General features: G+C 56.3%; 1 protein-coding gene across 1 annotated transcript; it reads right to left on the reverse strand.

Annotated features, from left to right (window-relative positions):
* Window positions 1-6,045: 6,045 nt before the first annotated feature.
* LOC148141838 (uncharacterized) lies at window positions 6,046-14,627 on the reverse strand. The gene is made up of 2 exons (XM_087977126.1): window positions 13,848-14,627; window positions 6,046-8,776 (listed from the first exon to the last, which is right to left on the reverse strand). Exon 2 carries the CDS (start codon window positions 8,442-8,444, stop codon window positions 6,513-6,515), a length of 1,932 nt encoding a protein of 643 aa, XP_087833252.1. The 5' UTR covers window positions 8,445-8,776; window positions 13,848-14,627; the 3' UTR covers window positions 6,046-6,512.
* Window positions 14,628-15,213: the final 586 nt, after the last annotated feature.

A 15,213-nucleotide genomic window follows, 5' to 3' on the forward strand; every position in this document is an offset into this window, starting at 1 on the left:
TCCCGGAGTAGGTGTGCGTCCCGGAGTAGGTGTGCGTCCCGGAGTAGGAGAGTGTCCCGGAGTAGGTGTGTGTCCCGGAGTAGGAGAGTGTCCCGGAGTAGGAGAGCGTCCCGGAGTAGGTGTGCGTCCCGGAGTAGGAGTGCGTCCCGGAGTAGGTGTGCGTCCCGGAGTAGGAGAGCGTCCCGGAGTAGGAGAGCGTCCCGGAGTAGGAGAGCGTCCCGGAGTAGGAGTGCGTCCCGGAGTAGGAGAGCGTCCCGGAGTAGGAGAGTGTCCCGGAGTAGGAGAGTGTCCCGGAGTAGGAGTGTGTCCCGGAGTAGGAGAGCGTCCCGGAGTAGGAGGGAGTCCCGGAGTAGGAGAGTGTCCCGGAGTAGGAGAGTGTCCCGGAGTAGGAGAGCGTCCCGGAGTAGGTGTGTGTCCCGGAGTAGGAGAGTGTCCCGGAGTAGGAGAGTGTCCCGGAGTAGGAGTGTGTCCCGGAGTAGGAGTGTGTCCCGGAGTAGGAGAGTGTCCCGGAGTAGGAGAGTGTCCCGGAGTAGGTGTGTGTCCCGGAGTAGGAGTGTGTCCCGGAGTAGGAGAGTGTCCCGGAGTAGGAGAGTGTCCCGGAGTAGGAGAGTGTCCCGGAGTAGGTGTGTGTCCCGGAGTAGGAGAGTGTCCCGGAGTAGGAGAGTGTCCCGGAGTAGGAGAGCGTCCCGGAGTAGGTGTGCGTCCCGGAGTAGGAGTGCGTCCCGGAGTAGGTGTGCGTCCCGGAGTAGGAGAGTGTCCCGGAGTAGGTGTGTGTCCCGGAGTAGGAGAGTGTCCCGGAGTAGGAGAGTGTCCCGGAGTAGGAGAGCGTCCCGGAGTAGGTGTGCGTCCCGGAGTAGGAGTGCGTCCCGGAGTAGGTGTGTGTCCCGGAGTAGGAGAGCGTCCCGGAGTAGGTGTGCGTCCCGGAGTAGGAGTGTGTCCCGGAGTAGGAGTGTGTCCCGGAGTAGGAGAGCGTCCCGGAGTAGGAGAGCGTCCCGGAGTAGGAGAGCGTCCCGGAGTAGGAGAGCGTCCCGGAGTAGGAGAGTGTCCCGGAGTAGGAGAGTGTCCCGGAGTAGGAGAGTGTCCCGGAGTAGGAGAGCGTCCCGGAGTAGGTGTGCGTCCCGGAGTAGGAGTGCGTCCCGGAGTAGGTGTGCGTCCCGGAGTAGGAGAGCGTCCCGGAGTAGGAGAGCGTCCCGGAGTAGGAGAGCGTCCCGGAGTAGGAGTGCGTCCCGGAGTAGGAGAGCGTCCCGGAGTAGGAGAGTGTCCCGGAGTAGGAGAGTGTCCCGGAGTAGGAGTGTGTCCCGGAGTAGGAGAGCGTCCCGGAGTAGGAGTGTGTCCCGGAGTAGGAGAGTGTCCCGGAGTAGGAGAGTGTCCCGGAGTAGGAGAGCGTCCCGGAGTAGGTGTGTGTCCCGGAGTAGGAGAGTGTCCCGGAGTAGGAGAGTGTCCCGGAGTAGGAGTGTGTCCCGGAGTAGGAGTGTGTCCCGGAGTAGGAGAGTGTCCCGGAGTAGGAGAGTGTCCCGGAGTAGGTGTGTGTCCCGGAGTAGGAGTGTGTCCCGGAGTAGGAGAGTGTCCCGGAGTAGGAGAGTGTCCCGGAGTAGGAGAGTGTCCCGGAGTAGGTGTGTGTCCCGGAGTAGGAGAGTGTCCCGGAGTAGGAGAGTGTCCCGGAGTAGGAGAGCGTCCCGGAGTAGGTGTGCGTCCCGGAGTAGGAGTGCGTCCCGGAGTAGGTGTGCGTCCCGGAGTAGGAGAGTGTCCCGGAGTAGGTGTGTGTCCCGGAGTAGGAGAGTGTCCCGGAGTAGGAGAGTGTCCCGGAGTAGGAGAGCGTCCCGGAGTAGGTGTGCGTCCCGGAGTAGGAGTGCGTCCCGGAGTAGGTGTGCGTCCCGGAGTAGGAGAGCGTCCCGGAGTAGGAGAGCGTCCCGGAGTAGGAGAGTGTCCCGGAGTAGGAGTGCGTCCCGGAGTAGGAGAGCGTCCCGGAGTAGGAGAGCGTCCCGGAGTAGGAGAGCGTCCCGGAGTAGGTGTGCGTCCCGGAGTAGGAGAGCGTCCCGGAGTAGGAGAGTGTCCCGGAGTAGGAGTGTGTCCCGGAGTAGGAGAGCGTCCCGGAGTAGGTGTGCGTCCCGGAGTAGGAGAGTGTCCCGGAGTAGGAGTGCGTCCCGGAGTAGGAGAGCGTCCCGGAGTAGGAGAGCGTCCCGGAGTAGGAGAGCGTCCCGGAGTAGGAGAGCGTCCCGGAGTAGGAGAGTGTCCCGGAGTAGGAGAGCGTCCCGGAGTAGGTGTGCGTCCCGGAGTAGGAGTGCGTCCCGGAGTAGGTGTGCGTCCCGGAGTAGGAGAGTGTCCCGGAGTAGGTGTGTGTCCCGGAGTAGGAGAGTGTCCCGGAGTAGGAGAGTGTCCCGGAGTAGGAGAGCGTCCCGGAGTAGGTGTGCGTCCCGGAGTAGGAGTGCGTCCCGGAGTAGGTGTGCGTCCCGGAGTAGGAGAGCGTCCCGGAGTAGGAGAGCGTCCCGGAGTAGGAGAGTGTCCCGGAGTAGGAGTGCGTCCCGGAGTAGGAGAGCGTCCCGGAGTAGGAGAGCGTCCCGGAGTAGGAGAGCGTCCCGGAGTAGGTGTGCGTCCCGGAGTAGGAGAGTGTCCCGGAGTAGGAGAGTGTCCCGGAGTAGGAGTGTGTCCCGGAGTAGGAGAGCGTCCCGGAGTAGGAGAGCGTCCCGGAGTAGGTGTGCGTCCCGGAGTAGGAGTGTGTCCCGGAGTAGGAGTGTGTCCCGGAGTAGGAGTGCGTCCCGGAGTAGGAGAGCGTCCCGGAGTAGGAGAGCGTCCCGGAGTAGGAGAGCGTCCCGGAGTAGGAGAGTGTCCCGGAGTAGGAGAGCGTCCCGGAGTAGGAGTGCGTCCCGGAGTAGGAGTGCGTCCCGGAGTAGGAGAGTGTCCCGGAGTAGGAGAGTGTCCCGGAGTAGGAGAGCGTCCCGGAGTAGGTGTGCGTCCCGGAGTAGGAGTGCGTCCCGGAGTAGGTGTGCGTCCCGGAGTAGGAGAGTGTCCCGGAGTAGGTGTGTGTCCCGGAGTAGGAGAGTGTCCCGGAGTAGGAGAGTGTCCCGGAGTAGGAGAGCGTCCCGGAGTAGGTGTGCGTCCCGGAGTAGGAGTGCGTCCCGGAGTAGGAGAGCGTCCCGGAGTAGGAGAGTGTCCCGGAGTAGGAGAGCGTCCCGGAGTAGGAGAGCGTCCCGGAGTAGGAGAGTGTCCCGGAGTAGGAGAGCGTCCCGGAGTAGGAGAGCGTCCCGGAGTAGGAGAGCGTCCCGGAGTAGGAGAGTGTCCCGGAGTAGGAGTGCGTCCCGGAGTAGGAGAGCGTCCCGGAGTAGGAGAGCGTCCCGGAGTAGGAGAGCGTCCCGGAGTAGGTGTGCGTCCCGGAGTAGGAGAGTGTCCCGGAGTAGGAGAGTGTCCCGGAGTAGGAGTGTGTCCCGGAGTAGGAGAGCGTCCCGGAGTAGGTGTGCGTCCCGGAGTAGGAGAGTGTCCCGGAGTAGGAGTGTGTCCCGGAGTAGGAGTGCGTCCCGGAGTAGGAGTGTGTCCCGGAGTAGGAGAGCGTCCCGGAGTAGGAGAGCGTCCCGGAGTAGGAGAGTGTCCCGGAGTAGGAGAGCGTCCCGGAGTAGGAGTGCGTCCCGGAGTAGGAGTGCGTCCCGGAGTAGGAGAGTGTCCCGGAGTAGGAGAGTGTCCCGGAGTAGGAGAGCGCCCCGGAGTAGGAGAGCGTCCCGGAGTAGGAGAGCGTCCCGGAGTAGGAGAGCGTCCCGGAGTAGGAGTGTGTCCCGGAGTAGGTGTGCGTCCCGGAGTAGGAGAGTGTCCCGGAGTAGGAGTGTGTCCCGGAGTAGGAGTGCGTCCCGGAGTAGGAGTGTGTCCCGGAGTAGGAGAGCGTCCCGGAGTAGGAGAGCGTCCCGGAGTAGGAGAGCGTCCCGGAGTAGGAGAGCGTCCCGGAGTAGGAGAGTGTCCCGGAGTAGGAGAGTGTCCCGGAGTAGGAGAGCGCCCCGGAGTAGGAGAGCGTCCCGGAGTAGGAGAGTGTCCCGGAGTAGGAGAGTGTCCCGGAGTAGGTGTGCGTCCCGGAGTAGGAGAGTGTCCCGGAGTAGGAGAGTGTCCCGGAGTAGGAGTGTGTCCCGGAGTAGGTGTGCGTCCCGGAGTAGGAGTGTGTCCCGGAGTAGGTGTGCGTCCCGGAGTAGGAGAGCGTCCCGGAGTAGGAGAGCGTCCCGGAGTAGGAGAGCGTCCCGGAGTAGGTGTGCGTCCCGGAGTAGGAGTGTGTCCCGGAGTAGGAGTGCGTCCCGGAGTAGGAGAGCGTCCCGGAGTAGGAGAGCGTCCCGGAGTAGGAGAGCGTCCCGGAGTAGGTGTGCGTCCCGGAGTAGGAGAGCGTCCCGGAGTAGGAGAGCGTCCCGGAGTAGGAGAGCGTCCCGGAGTAGGTGTGCGTCCCGGAGTAGGAGAGTGTCCCGGAGTAGGAGAGCGTCCCGGAGTAGGTGTGCGTCCCGGAGTAGGAGTGTGTCCCGGAGTAGGAGTGCGTCCCGGAGTAGGAGTGCGTCCCGGAGTAGGAGAGCGTCCCGGAGTAGGAGAGCGTCCCGGAGTAGGAGTGTGTCCCGGAGTAGGAGAGTGTCCCCGAGTAGGAGTGTGTCCCGGAGTAGGAGAGTGTCCCGGAGTAGGAGTGTGTCCCGGAGTAGGAGTGTGTCCCGGAGTAGGAGTGTGTCCCGGAGTAGGAGACTGTCCCGGAGTAGGAGTGTGTCCCCGAGTAGGAGAGTGTCCCGGAGTAGGAGTGTGTCCCCGAGTAGGAGAGTGTCCCCGAGTAGGAGTGTGTCCCGGAGTAGGAGAGTGTCCCGGAGTAGGAGTGTGTCCCGGAGTAGGAGTGTGTCCCGGAGTAGGAGTGTGTCCCGGAGTAGGAGTGTGTCCCGGAGTAGGAGACTGTCCCGGAGTAGGAGTGTGTCCCGGAGTAGGAGTGTGTCCCGGAGTAGGAGACCGTCCCGGAGTAGGAGTGTGTCCCGGAGTAGGAGACTGTCCCGGAGTAGGAGTGTGTCCCGGAGTAGGAGTGTGTCCCGGAGTAGGAGACCGTCCCGGAGTAGGAGTGTGTCCCGGAGTAGGAGAGCGCCCCGGAGTAGGAGAGTGTCCCGGAGTAGGAGTGTGTCCCGGAGTAGGAGTGTGTCCCGGAGTAGGAGAGTGTCCCGGAGTAGGAGAGCGTCCCGGAGTAGGAGAGCGTCCCGGAGTAGGTGTGTGTCCCGGAGTAGGAGAGCGTCCCGGAGTAGGAGTGTGTCCCGGAGTAGGAGAGTGTCCCGGAGTAGGAGAGTCTCCCGGAGTAGGAGAGCGTCCCGGAGTAGGAGTGTGTCCCGGAGTAGGAGAGTGTCCCGGAGTAGGAGTGTGTCCCGGAGTAGGAGTGCGTCCCGGAGTAGGAGAGCGTCCCGGAGTAGGAGTGTGTCCCGGAGTAGGAGAGCGTCCCGGAGTAGGAGTGTGTCCCGGAGTAGGAGAGCGTCCCGGAGTAGGAGAGTGTCCCGGAGTAGGAGAGTGTCCCGGAGTAGGACTGTCTCCCGGAGTAGGAGTGTGTCCCGGAGTAGGAGTGTGTCCGGGAGTAGGAGACTGTCCCGGAGTAGGTGTGTGTCCCGGAGTAGGTGTGTGTCCCGGAGTAGGAGAGTGTCCCGGAGTAGGAGAGTGTCCCGGAGTAGGAGTGTGTCCCGGAGTAGGAGTGTGTCCCGGAGTAGGAGAGTGTCCCGGAGTAGGAGAGTGTCCCGGAGTAGGAGTGTGTCCCGGAGTAGGAGTGTGTCCGGGAGTAGGAGTGTGTCCCGGAGTAGGAGTGTGTCCGGGAGTAGGAGTGTGTCCCGGAGTAGGAGTGTGTCCGGGAGTAGGAGTGTGTCCGGGAGTAGGAGTGTGTCCCGGAGTAGGAGTGTGTCCGGGAGTAGGAGTGTGTCCCGGAGTAGGAGTGTGTCCCGGAGTAGGAGTGTGTCCGGGAGTAGGAGTGTGTCCCGGAGTAGGAGTGTGTCCGGGAGTAGGTGTGCAAGATAGGGACCTCTGCGACCCCCCATCAGGCACTCTGCTTCCCTTCCCAAGAACAAAGACACGGAGGAGTTCGTCCAAAACTATGTATTCAGTTCTGCAGAACCGGGTGTTACCTCAATGGCTTCCCACGAGGCACACACACAGATTGTAATCCCCGCGCATTATATACATGTAGTAATGGGCTGGGCCTTCTACTGTCTCAGCCAATGGGTGTCAAAGTTCCCCACTGTCCTCCCTGATGGATGAGATTATTTGGTTCATCACCCAGCCAATCAGTGTTTGAGTTCACCGTTCTCCCTTATATGGATGATGATGTACAGCCATGGGTTGTGGGCAGTCCCTCAGCCACGAGGAAAGCTGTTTCCATTGTTCCATTCATGAAAATCTAGGGGAGTATCTGCTGGTGCTTACTACAGGGTAGAAAGGACTAAAATGGTGGCTTTGTACTTACTATGTGCTTACTACAACAGTTAATGATTTAAAAATTACACCACCCCTTACAAATCCCCCGTGTCTTTTCTTACGGTTTGTAATTTTTAAACTGGGAGTTTCCTCTCCAGGGCGTTTAATAACTCCCGAGCTTGTTCATCAAACTGCCCATCTCTAATACCACCCCCGCCCAAGAGGGATTCACGTTGTTCCATCTCGAGATTCATTCGTTCAACCTGCCCATAGGGAACGTCCCTCTTAGTAAGGGCGGTTTCGATCAGTCGTTGAGTTAATCCCCTGACGCAGGGAATAACACAACACCCAAGGGCAGTGAGTACCCCTGCCACCACTATACATGAGACAAGAAAGGGAACGACCACCCCTGTCCATTTACCGAACCAAACTTCCAACCAACCCGTGAGGCCAGAGTCGATACCCGAGTTTTCGGCGAGTTCGTCCGCCAATGTGGTGAGTCCATCCAGGGCGCGGGTGATGGACCCATCAGGGGCTGTGTTGTTGGGGATGAAAGTGCAGCACTGAGTGCCTATCATGACACAAACACCCCCCTTCTCTGCCAACATCATGTCTAAGGCCAACCTATTTTCCCACGTCATCCGACTAGTGGCGTCCAGTTGTTCTGCTATTCCTTTTACTGCATCACGGGTATAATTAATGAACCTCTGCTGATTGTAGTAAATATAATTAATCCAATCCACGTTCTTATTGATGGTAACCCACCAGAACAGTGACGACTCAAAACCCGCCGCTATCTGGTTCCTAGCCTTGTACTCGTCAGGAACACCCCTGGGGACCCCTATGGCGTCTAAATATATGTTATCATCGAAAGAGGTCTCCAAAGCTCTCTCAGTTCTTCCACTGAAACGGGGTTGCTCTTGTTTTTCGAATGCCAGGGTGAATGGGATGGCCAATTGAACGATTGCACAAGTGCCCGTCCATTTTCGGGGCAGGGTCTGTCGCAGAATCCTCCCACCACAGTACCACCAGAGGTCTGCCCTAGGCACATGAATGTGGGAGTAATTCCCCCCCCCGGTAGTTTCGTTGACCAGCCGAATTGATCCGCTGCACTTGTCAAATGTCCCCACATCGTCGTCCCACTGTAGTCCCGCCCGAGAGACACAGGCCTGGTGCATACCCGTTACCCCTGAGAATGATGGCGGGCGGGGCGCTCCCTCAGACCTGACGGGGGGAAACTTCAAACTTAAGGGTCGACAAGTGGGGTCGTTCCAGGCCTCTCGGTCCTGGTACAGCATTATCATGCAGTCCAAGGCTCGTGGGTGTTTCTCCCATCCCAGCGGGAACGGGACCACCTGAGGGTTAGGGCGGGCACCCGTGCATGCGTAGCAATCACTCTTTTTCATGCTCCTCACAGTATATTTGACCCATTCCATCCAGGCATTCGCCTCCCCGTATCCCGTTTCTATTTCAAAGGTCTTTTCCAAATCCGTCACCTCAATTATTCTAATTTTACCCTGCTCGTCGGTGGTGGATGAGCCCCCAGACTCAGCTTCAATGACCGTGATATACGTGCAGCACAGCTGCACTCCCTCCTGTCCTGTATGGCCCCCAACTCTAATACCCAGGATTGTTCCATTAAGGCTCGCCCCATTATCTCCCAAGTTCTTTATGGTCAGGTAGAGCGGATTGCACTGATTCCGCCCACAATCTTGTCCAGGGGTAATGGGATCACGGACAACTGACACCATAGCCTGGACCCCAGGGGCTGGAGGCCTATGTATGCCTTCCCTACCATGCAATTGTAATACTAACGCCTGACCCTGGAATCTCCTTTCTCTCTCTAGGTTCCGTTTAGTTTGATTCAGTTCACTTTTAGTCCTGCAGGGCACCAACCCACATAGGTCTAAGCTAAATGTCTGTGTTGGCTTGTTGGCAAGCACGGAGATGGAGAACCACTGACGGTCCTCTGCCTGTTTTTTCCGGAGGCCAAATTGGGTAACACGCGCACTATGACCCAGCCCAAGGATAATGACAAAGCAAGTTAACAATATGATTGACCGCATTTTGTCGCGACACCTTTAGCCAGAGGGCACAGTTCCTTTAGATTCGCCAAAGTCCGACTAGTCTGTTCTCAGGGTCTCTGTTCCTTAGATGCCTCTGTCAGAGAGGTTTGTTCGTCCTCCGTCGGTTGTGGCACTGGTCCCTTGACTCGAGTGTAATGTGTCCAGCCCTTTTCGGCCGTACGGACAGCCGTTTCGGTCGTCAAAAGTACTAGGAAGGGACCGTCCCAAGTTGGTTCGAGGGTGCGTTGCTTCCAGCTTTTAATCAGGACCCACTGACCCGGCTTGATGGTGTGCACCGCGAACTCGAGGGGCGGCGTCTGTGCCAAAAGTCCCTGTTGGCGTAAACGAGATAGAGCAGACCCCAGAGCCACCACATATTTTTGCACAAACATGTCCCGAGACTCGAATACAGGGGGTTCCCCCTTCGGCCCATGGAATGGGAGGCCAAACAGCATTTCGAAAGGGGAGACGCCCAAATCCCGCCTTGGCTGGGTGCGAATTTGCAATAGGGCAAGGGGTAGGCATTTGGTCCAAGGCAGGCCGATTTCACTAGTGAGTTTGGTTAGCTGCTTTTTGATGGTCTGGTTCATTCTTTCGACCTTGCCCGAGGAGGGGGGGTGCCAGGGGGTGTGCAAATCCCAGTCAATCCCCATTGCTTGCACTATATTCTGGAGGACAGTCGAGGTGAAGTGGCTCCCCTGGTCAGAGTCAATAGCGCGGGGTAGCCCAAACCGTGGGATGATTTGTTCGAGTAGAATTTTGCTAACCTGGGTTGCTGTTGCCGTGGCAGTGGGGAAAGCTTCCACCCATCCTGTCAGGTGATCTACTATTACTAATAGATACTTCAGGCGACCTATGGGGGGGAGCTCAGTGTAATCTACCTGGACATACTCAAACGGCCTATAGGCCGGACTCCTACCCCCTTGCCTTGCGTGCTTCCGCAGCCCCCTTTTGTTAATCTTTCGGCACGTTATGCAATCTCCCGTGACCTGCTTGGCTACTGTGTACAGACCAGGGTGGGCATATTGGCGCAGGAAGGCATCACACAGTGCCTGGGCGCCCCAGTGACCCCCTTGGTGTAGACGGGCAATAATGTCCCGCGTCAACGGTCGATTCAGTAGCTGGCGGCCATCGGGTAAGGTCCACTTCCCTTCCCTATCCTTTGTACCCCCCCAGAGACGCAAGAAGAGTTTCTTCTTTGTGAGTGAACGTGGGCACTTCGGTAATTTCAGATATCTGGGGAATCCTTACCAGGCAGTTTATTACTTCCTTCCCCATCCCGGCCAATTTTGCCTGTTCATCTGCCAATTGGTTCCCCAGGGTCTCTATTTTATCGTCTTTCTGGTGCCCTTTCACATGCACTACAGCAATCTCTTGTGGCAGCAACAAATCCTCCAAGATCATGGCTACCAGTTCCTCGTGGACCAACTCCTTTCCTCTACTATTTATCATTCCCCTTTCCTTCCAGATCTTCCCAAAGGTGTGTACTACCCCAAAGGCATACTTAGAGTCAGTGTATATCGTCCCGGCTATTCCCTTTAAATTCCTCAAAGCCCGGTGCAAGGCGTACAATTCGCATGTTTGTGCGGACCAGGCATTCGGTAGCCGTCCACTTTCCACTAATTCCCAACCAGTCTCACTAATGACTGCATAACCGTTGTGTCTTTTCCCATCTATCACCCGAGAGGACCCGTCAATGTACCACCGCCTTCCTGCATGTAAGGGGGTGTCCCTCAGATCTTCCCTCACTTTACTCTGGTACTCTATTATGTCTGAACAGCAATGTTCCAGTTCCTCCTCCCCTTCCCCTTTCCAAAGGAAGTCCGCCGGGTTCTGGCAGCCCCCGACTTCTATTCGGAGGTCCTCTCGGTCTAACAGTATGGCTTCATATTTCAGAATTCTCGAATCAGTCAGCCACCTTCCAGCCTTCTGATTCAGGATAGTTCTAACCTGGTGGGGTGTAATGACTGTCAAGGGGGCCCCGAAAGTCAACTTCCTGCTTTCCTCTACCAGCTTTGCCGTGGCTGCCACAGCTTGGACACACTCCGGCCACCCTCGGGAGACTGGATCCAGAATTCTTGACAGGAAAGCCACGGGCTTCCTTTTTCCCCCCCAATCCTGGGTCAATACTCCAAGAGCGGTTCCCTTCCTGGAGTTTACAAAGAGACGAAATGTCTTACTAAAATCCGGCAAGCTTAAAACAGGCGCGGTCATCAATTTTTCTTTTAGAATTCCAATTAACTTTTTCTCCTCATCCTCCCATTTTATTCTATTGGGTGCCTCCTCGATGAGTTTTAGGTACAAGTCTTTAGTAAGGGGGGCATAGTCATCTATCCATAACCGACAATAGCCTAAGAGTCCCAAGAACCTCCGTAATTCCCTCTTAGTCATTGGGAGGCCTAGTTCGATTATTGCCCGCACTCTTTCCGGACTTATTCGTTTCTGTCCCTGGCTTATCAAGTGTCCCAGGTACTTAACCTCTTTCTCGACATATTGGAGCTTCTTCTGACTCACTCTTAACCCCTTCTCAGCTAGGTAATTTAAGAGGGCATTAGTCCCAAGTAGGACGTCCTCCTCCGTGGGTCCGGATAATAGGAGATCGTCCACGTATTGTATAAGCTTAAGGGCCGGGGACAAGGTTAGTCCCTCCAATAATTGTTCCAGAATCTGCCCGAACAGAGTCGGGGACTCAGTGAATCCTTGGGGGAGCACTGTCCACCTGTACTGCTGTTTTCTGCCAGTATCAGGATCCTCCCATTCAAAAGCAAAAAAATCCCTACTGTCCTTGTCCAGGGGGCACGCCCAGAAGGCATCCTTTAAGTCTATAACACTAAACCAGCCGTGGTCCGGGGGTATTCGCCCCAGAATAGTGTATGGGTTCGGTACCACAGGGTGCCGTACTTGGACAATTTTATTTATTTCCCTTAGGTCTTGGACCATTCGGTAGCTCCCGTCCGACTTCCGGACCGGCAGGATGGGGGAATTGTATCGTGACATACAGGGCTCTACCAAACCATCTTTTATTAGGTCTTCCATAACTGTCTTCAGGCCCTGCCTCCCTTCCCAAGAGATGGGGTATTGGCGCACTCTGACGTCGGGGCTCTGGGGCTTTAATTTTACCTCCACAGGTCGAATTGCGAGCCCCCCCCGGTTCCCTTTGACGACCCAAACCCTAGGGTCTATCTCTGTCAATCGGGACTCACTAAGGTATGACATGGTAACGGCTAATTCATCCTCTTCTCCCACTTCTATTCGTAATCCGAAACGGACTATCAAATCCCGTCCCAACAACCCATAGGGAAGATGGGGGAGGTGAAGGAGTTCCACCTGGAGCTCCTCCTCCTCCAGCCGTAAGGGTTGTGGTTTGAATATTTTCGCACTAAAAACCCCACCCTTAACTCCTGAAATGTTTAATGTTTTAGCTTGGAAGCCAACCCCCCTAGGATGGAGGGGGATTGAGGACCTGCCGGCGCCTGTGTCAACTAAGAAGGTAACATCTTGTCTAAATGGGCCCACCTGTAAATTTACCAGGGGTTCTTGGTAGGCCAGTGTTCCGATCCTCCCCTGACTTCCCTAATCCATTTGTTCACGCTCCATTTCATACATCCCTTCTCGCTCCCTTTTAAACTCGGGACAATCCCTTTTGAAGTGTCCCAGTTTCCCGCAATGGTAACATCCAGCCATTGGAGGCCGCTCAAATCCATAAGATCCTCCTCTCTCACCTCTGCCCCGTCTCGCTCCTCTCCCTCTCCGACTTTCCCTCGACCTTCCTCTTTCCACCCCATAACCTCCCTCCCCCATTCCGGTGGATTTACAAGCTTCCCGTACGGCTGCCACCATCATTTTTGTCTTCTGTTTCTCCCTTACTACATCCCTCTGAACGTACACCTTCTGTGCTTCCCGCAATAATTCCGCAACGTCTTTTTCAGCCCATTCCTCTATTTTCTGTATTTTCTTCTGAATGTCAGGCCATGATTTAGTCACAAAGTGCACCTTAAGCAAGCCCTTGCCTATTTCCCCATCGGGGTCTAAACCTGAATACTTTCGCATGGACTCCCGCAAACGGTCTAAAAACTCACTCGGGGATTCATCCTTTTTCTGTCCAACTTCGAATGCTTTCGCTAAATTCCGCTGTTTAGGCACGCAGGTTTTGATTCCCCTGATTATAAGGCTTCTGAGATCTGTCATATTGGCCCGTCCCCCCGCGTCGTTATGATCCCACCGGGGGTCCTCTAAGGGGTACTTCTGCTCTCCACGCTGAGGGCCTCCCTGATGCTCCTTATCCCAAATGGCCATTGCACTATTCCGGATCATAACAATTTCATCGTAATTAAATAATATTCTCATCATGGCCTGTAATTCGGCCCATGTGTATATACTGGGCCCCAGAAATTGGTCCAGTTGTATTCCCACACTGATGGGGTCGTCCAATAGACGGGGTAGTTCGTTACGGAGTTGCCGGATATCCCCAGAATTTAAAGGTTGTACTACGAACCCAGTCCGTTCATTCCCAAACGGCACCTCTCGTAAGGGGTTCAGCTGTTCAATATTGTCACTCCTCCCAGCTCTCAATCCCTCTTCTCGGCCCCTCCGCATCTCGAGTCGGACCGATTTCCTAGTGCCTGGGGTGGGTTCTGCGCCCCCTCCTGTGCTCCCCCCAGCAGTCCCTGCCTCACTGGTCATAGCCTGCTGGGAATCGGACTTATCCATCGCAGGAGGGAGGTCCGCGCTGGACGCCTGGTCGTGCGCCTGGTCGTGCGCCTGGTCGTGCGCCTGGTCGTGCGCGGGTGGTATATACGGGGGCGGGGCAGACGGTGGCAAACCGTCGGTGAGGACGTCCCAAGGCTTCTGGGGCTTCCTCGGCTCTGTTTGGGGAATCAGAGGATAGAGACGCGTGGGACCCTCACTATCGCCTGCCAGCCAGGCGGCGGCGTATTTGCTCTCTTCTGGGTCAAACGGTTGTTTTCTGTTAACATATACATTTAGGATTTGACACACCCAGTCTTCATCAGATCCATATTCGGGCCAAACTACCGAGGGGGCGCGGATAGGTTCCTTGGTCCATATAAAACAACAATATTTTATCATGGTCTCTTTCTTTAAGTCCCTTGTCCTACTACTGTCCGTCCATAGACTTAACTTCCTACCTAATGGACTATCGGGGGGTATTTCTTTCCCATTTGCAATCTTCCCTGACTTCTCCTTAATAAATTCAGAAGTCTGATTTCCCATGGTCTATCTTCGGTCCTGGTCTTAAACGCCTAAAACGTTTTCACAGATGACCGTCAAAACCACAATTTCCTGTGGCTTATCTTCGGTCCTGGTCTTAAACGCCTAAAGCGTTTTCACAGATGACCGTCAAAACCACGTGGCCAACAAGGAAGAACAAAAAAAATCTCTTACCTTGATCCGTGCACGGAGTTGTCTGGCCTGTTTAAATGTGTGTACCCCGCGTATAGTCACTAACCAGTCGTCCCAGCACTCGTCCGTGTGTTCCTTTTCCAGGATTCAAAATTATTTTTAATGAGCCGGGTCACTCTCTTGGCCGACGGCTGACGGACCAAGCCGATCCAGTGAGCAGTATAAATATATACCAGACGCGTCTTTTTGTATCAGACTTGATCCACGAGCCGAAGAGAGAGCCCCGGCAATAATTATTGCATCCCGGACGAGCCCCCAATTGTGCAAGATAGGGACCTCTGCGACCCCCCATCAGGCACTCTGCTTCCCTTCCCAAGAACAAAGACACGGAGGAGTTCGTCCAAAACTATGTATTCAGTTCTGCAGAACCGGGTGTTACCTCAATGGCTTCCCACGAGGCACACACACAGATTGTAATCCCCGCGCATTATATACATGTAGTAATGGGCTGGGCCTTCTACTGTCTCAGCCAATGGGTGTCAAAGTTCCCCACTGTCCTCCCTGATGGATGAGATTATTTGGTTCATCACCCAGCCAATCAGTGTTTGAGTTCACCGTTCTCCCTTATATGGATGATGATGTACAGCCATGGGTTGTGGGCAGTCCCTCAGCCACGAGGAAAGCTGTTTCCATTGTTCCATTCATGAAAATCTAGGGGAGTATCTGCTGGTGCTTACTACAGGGTAGAAAGGACTAAAATGGTGGCTTTGTACTTACTATGTGCTTACTACAACAGTTAATGATTTAAAAATTACACCACCCCTTACATAGGAGACTGTCCCGGAGTAGGTGTGTGTCCCGGAGTAGGAGAGTGTCCCGGAGTAGGAGAGTGTCCCGGAGTAGGAGTGTGTCCCGGAGTAGGAGAGCGTCCCGGAGTAGGAGTGCGTCCCGGAGTAGGAGAGTGTCCCGGAGTAGGAGAGTCTCCCGGAGTAGGACTGTCTCCCGGAGTAGGAGAGTGTCCCGGAGTAGGAGTGTGTCCCGGAGTAGGAGAGTGTCCCGGAGTAGGAGAGTGTCCCGGAGTAGGAGAGTGTCCCGGAGTAGGAGAGTGTCCCGGAGTAGGAGTGTGTCCCGGAGTAGGAGTGTGTCCCGGAGTAGGAGAGTGTCCCGGAGTAGGAGAGTGTCCCCGAGTAGGAGAGTGTCCCGGAGTAGGAGAGTGTCCCGGAGTAGGAGAGTGTCCCGGAGTAGGAGTGTGTCCCGGAGTAGGAGTGTGTCCCGGAGTAGGAGAGTGTCCCGGGGTAGGAGAGTGTCCCGGAGTAGGAGAGTGTCCCGGAGTAGGAGTGTGTCCCGGAGTAGGAGAGTGTCCCGGAGTAGGAGTGTGTCCCGGAGTAGGAGAGTGTCCCGGAGTAGG

Source organism: Chiloscyllium plagiosum, unplaced genomic scaffold (assembly GCF_037043375.1).
Source record: "Chiloscyllium plagiosum isolate Xiang-an unplaced genomic scaffold, Cpla_swu_hap1 HiC_scaffold_31, whole genome shotgun sequence".
NCBI classification, from domain to species: domain Eukaryota; kingdom Metazoa; phylum Chordata; class Chondrichthyes; order Orectolobiformes; family Hemiscylliidae; genus Chiloscyllium; species Chiloscyllium plagiosum.

Excerpts from the sequence above, each read along its gene's own strand:
- LOC148141838 (XM_087977126.1), bottom strand. The coding sequence starts at position 8,444 with ATGCGGTCAATCATATTGTTAACTTGCTTTGTCATTATCCTTGGGCTG.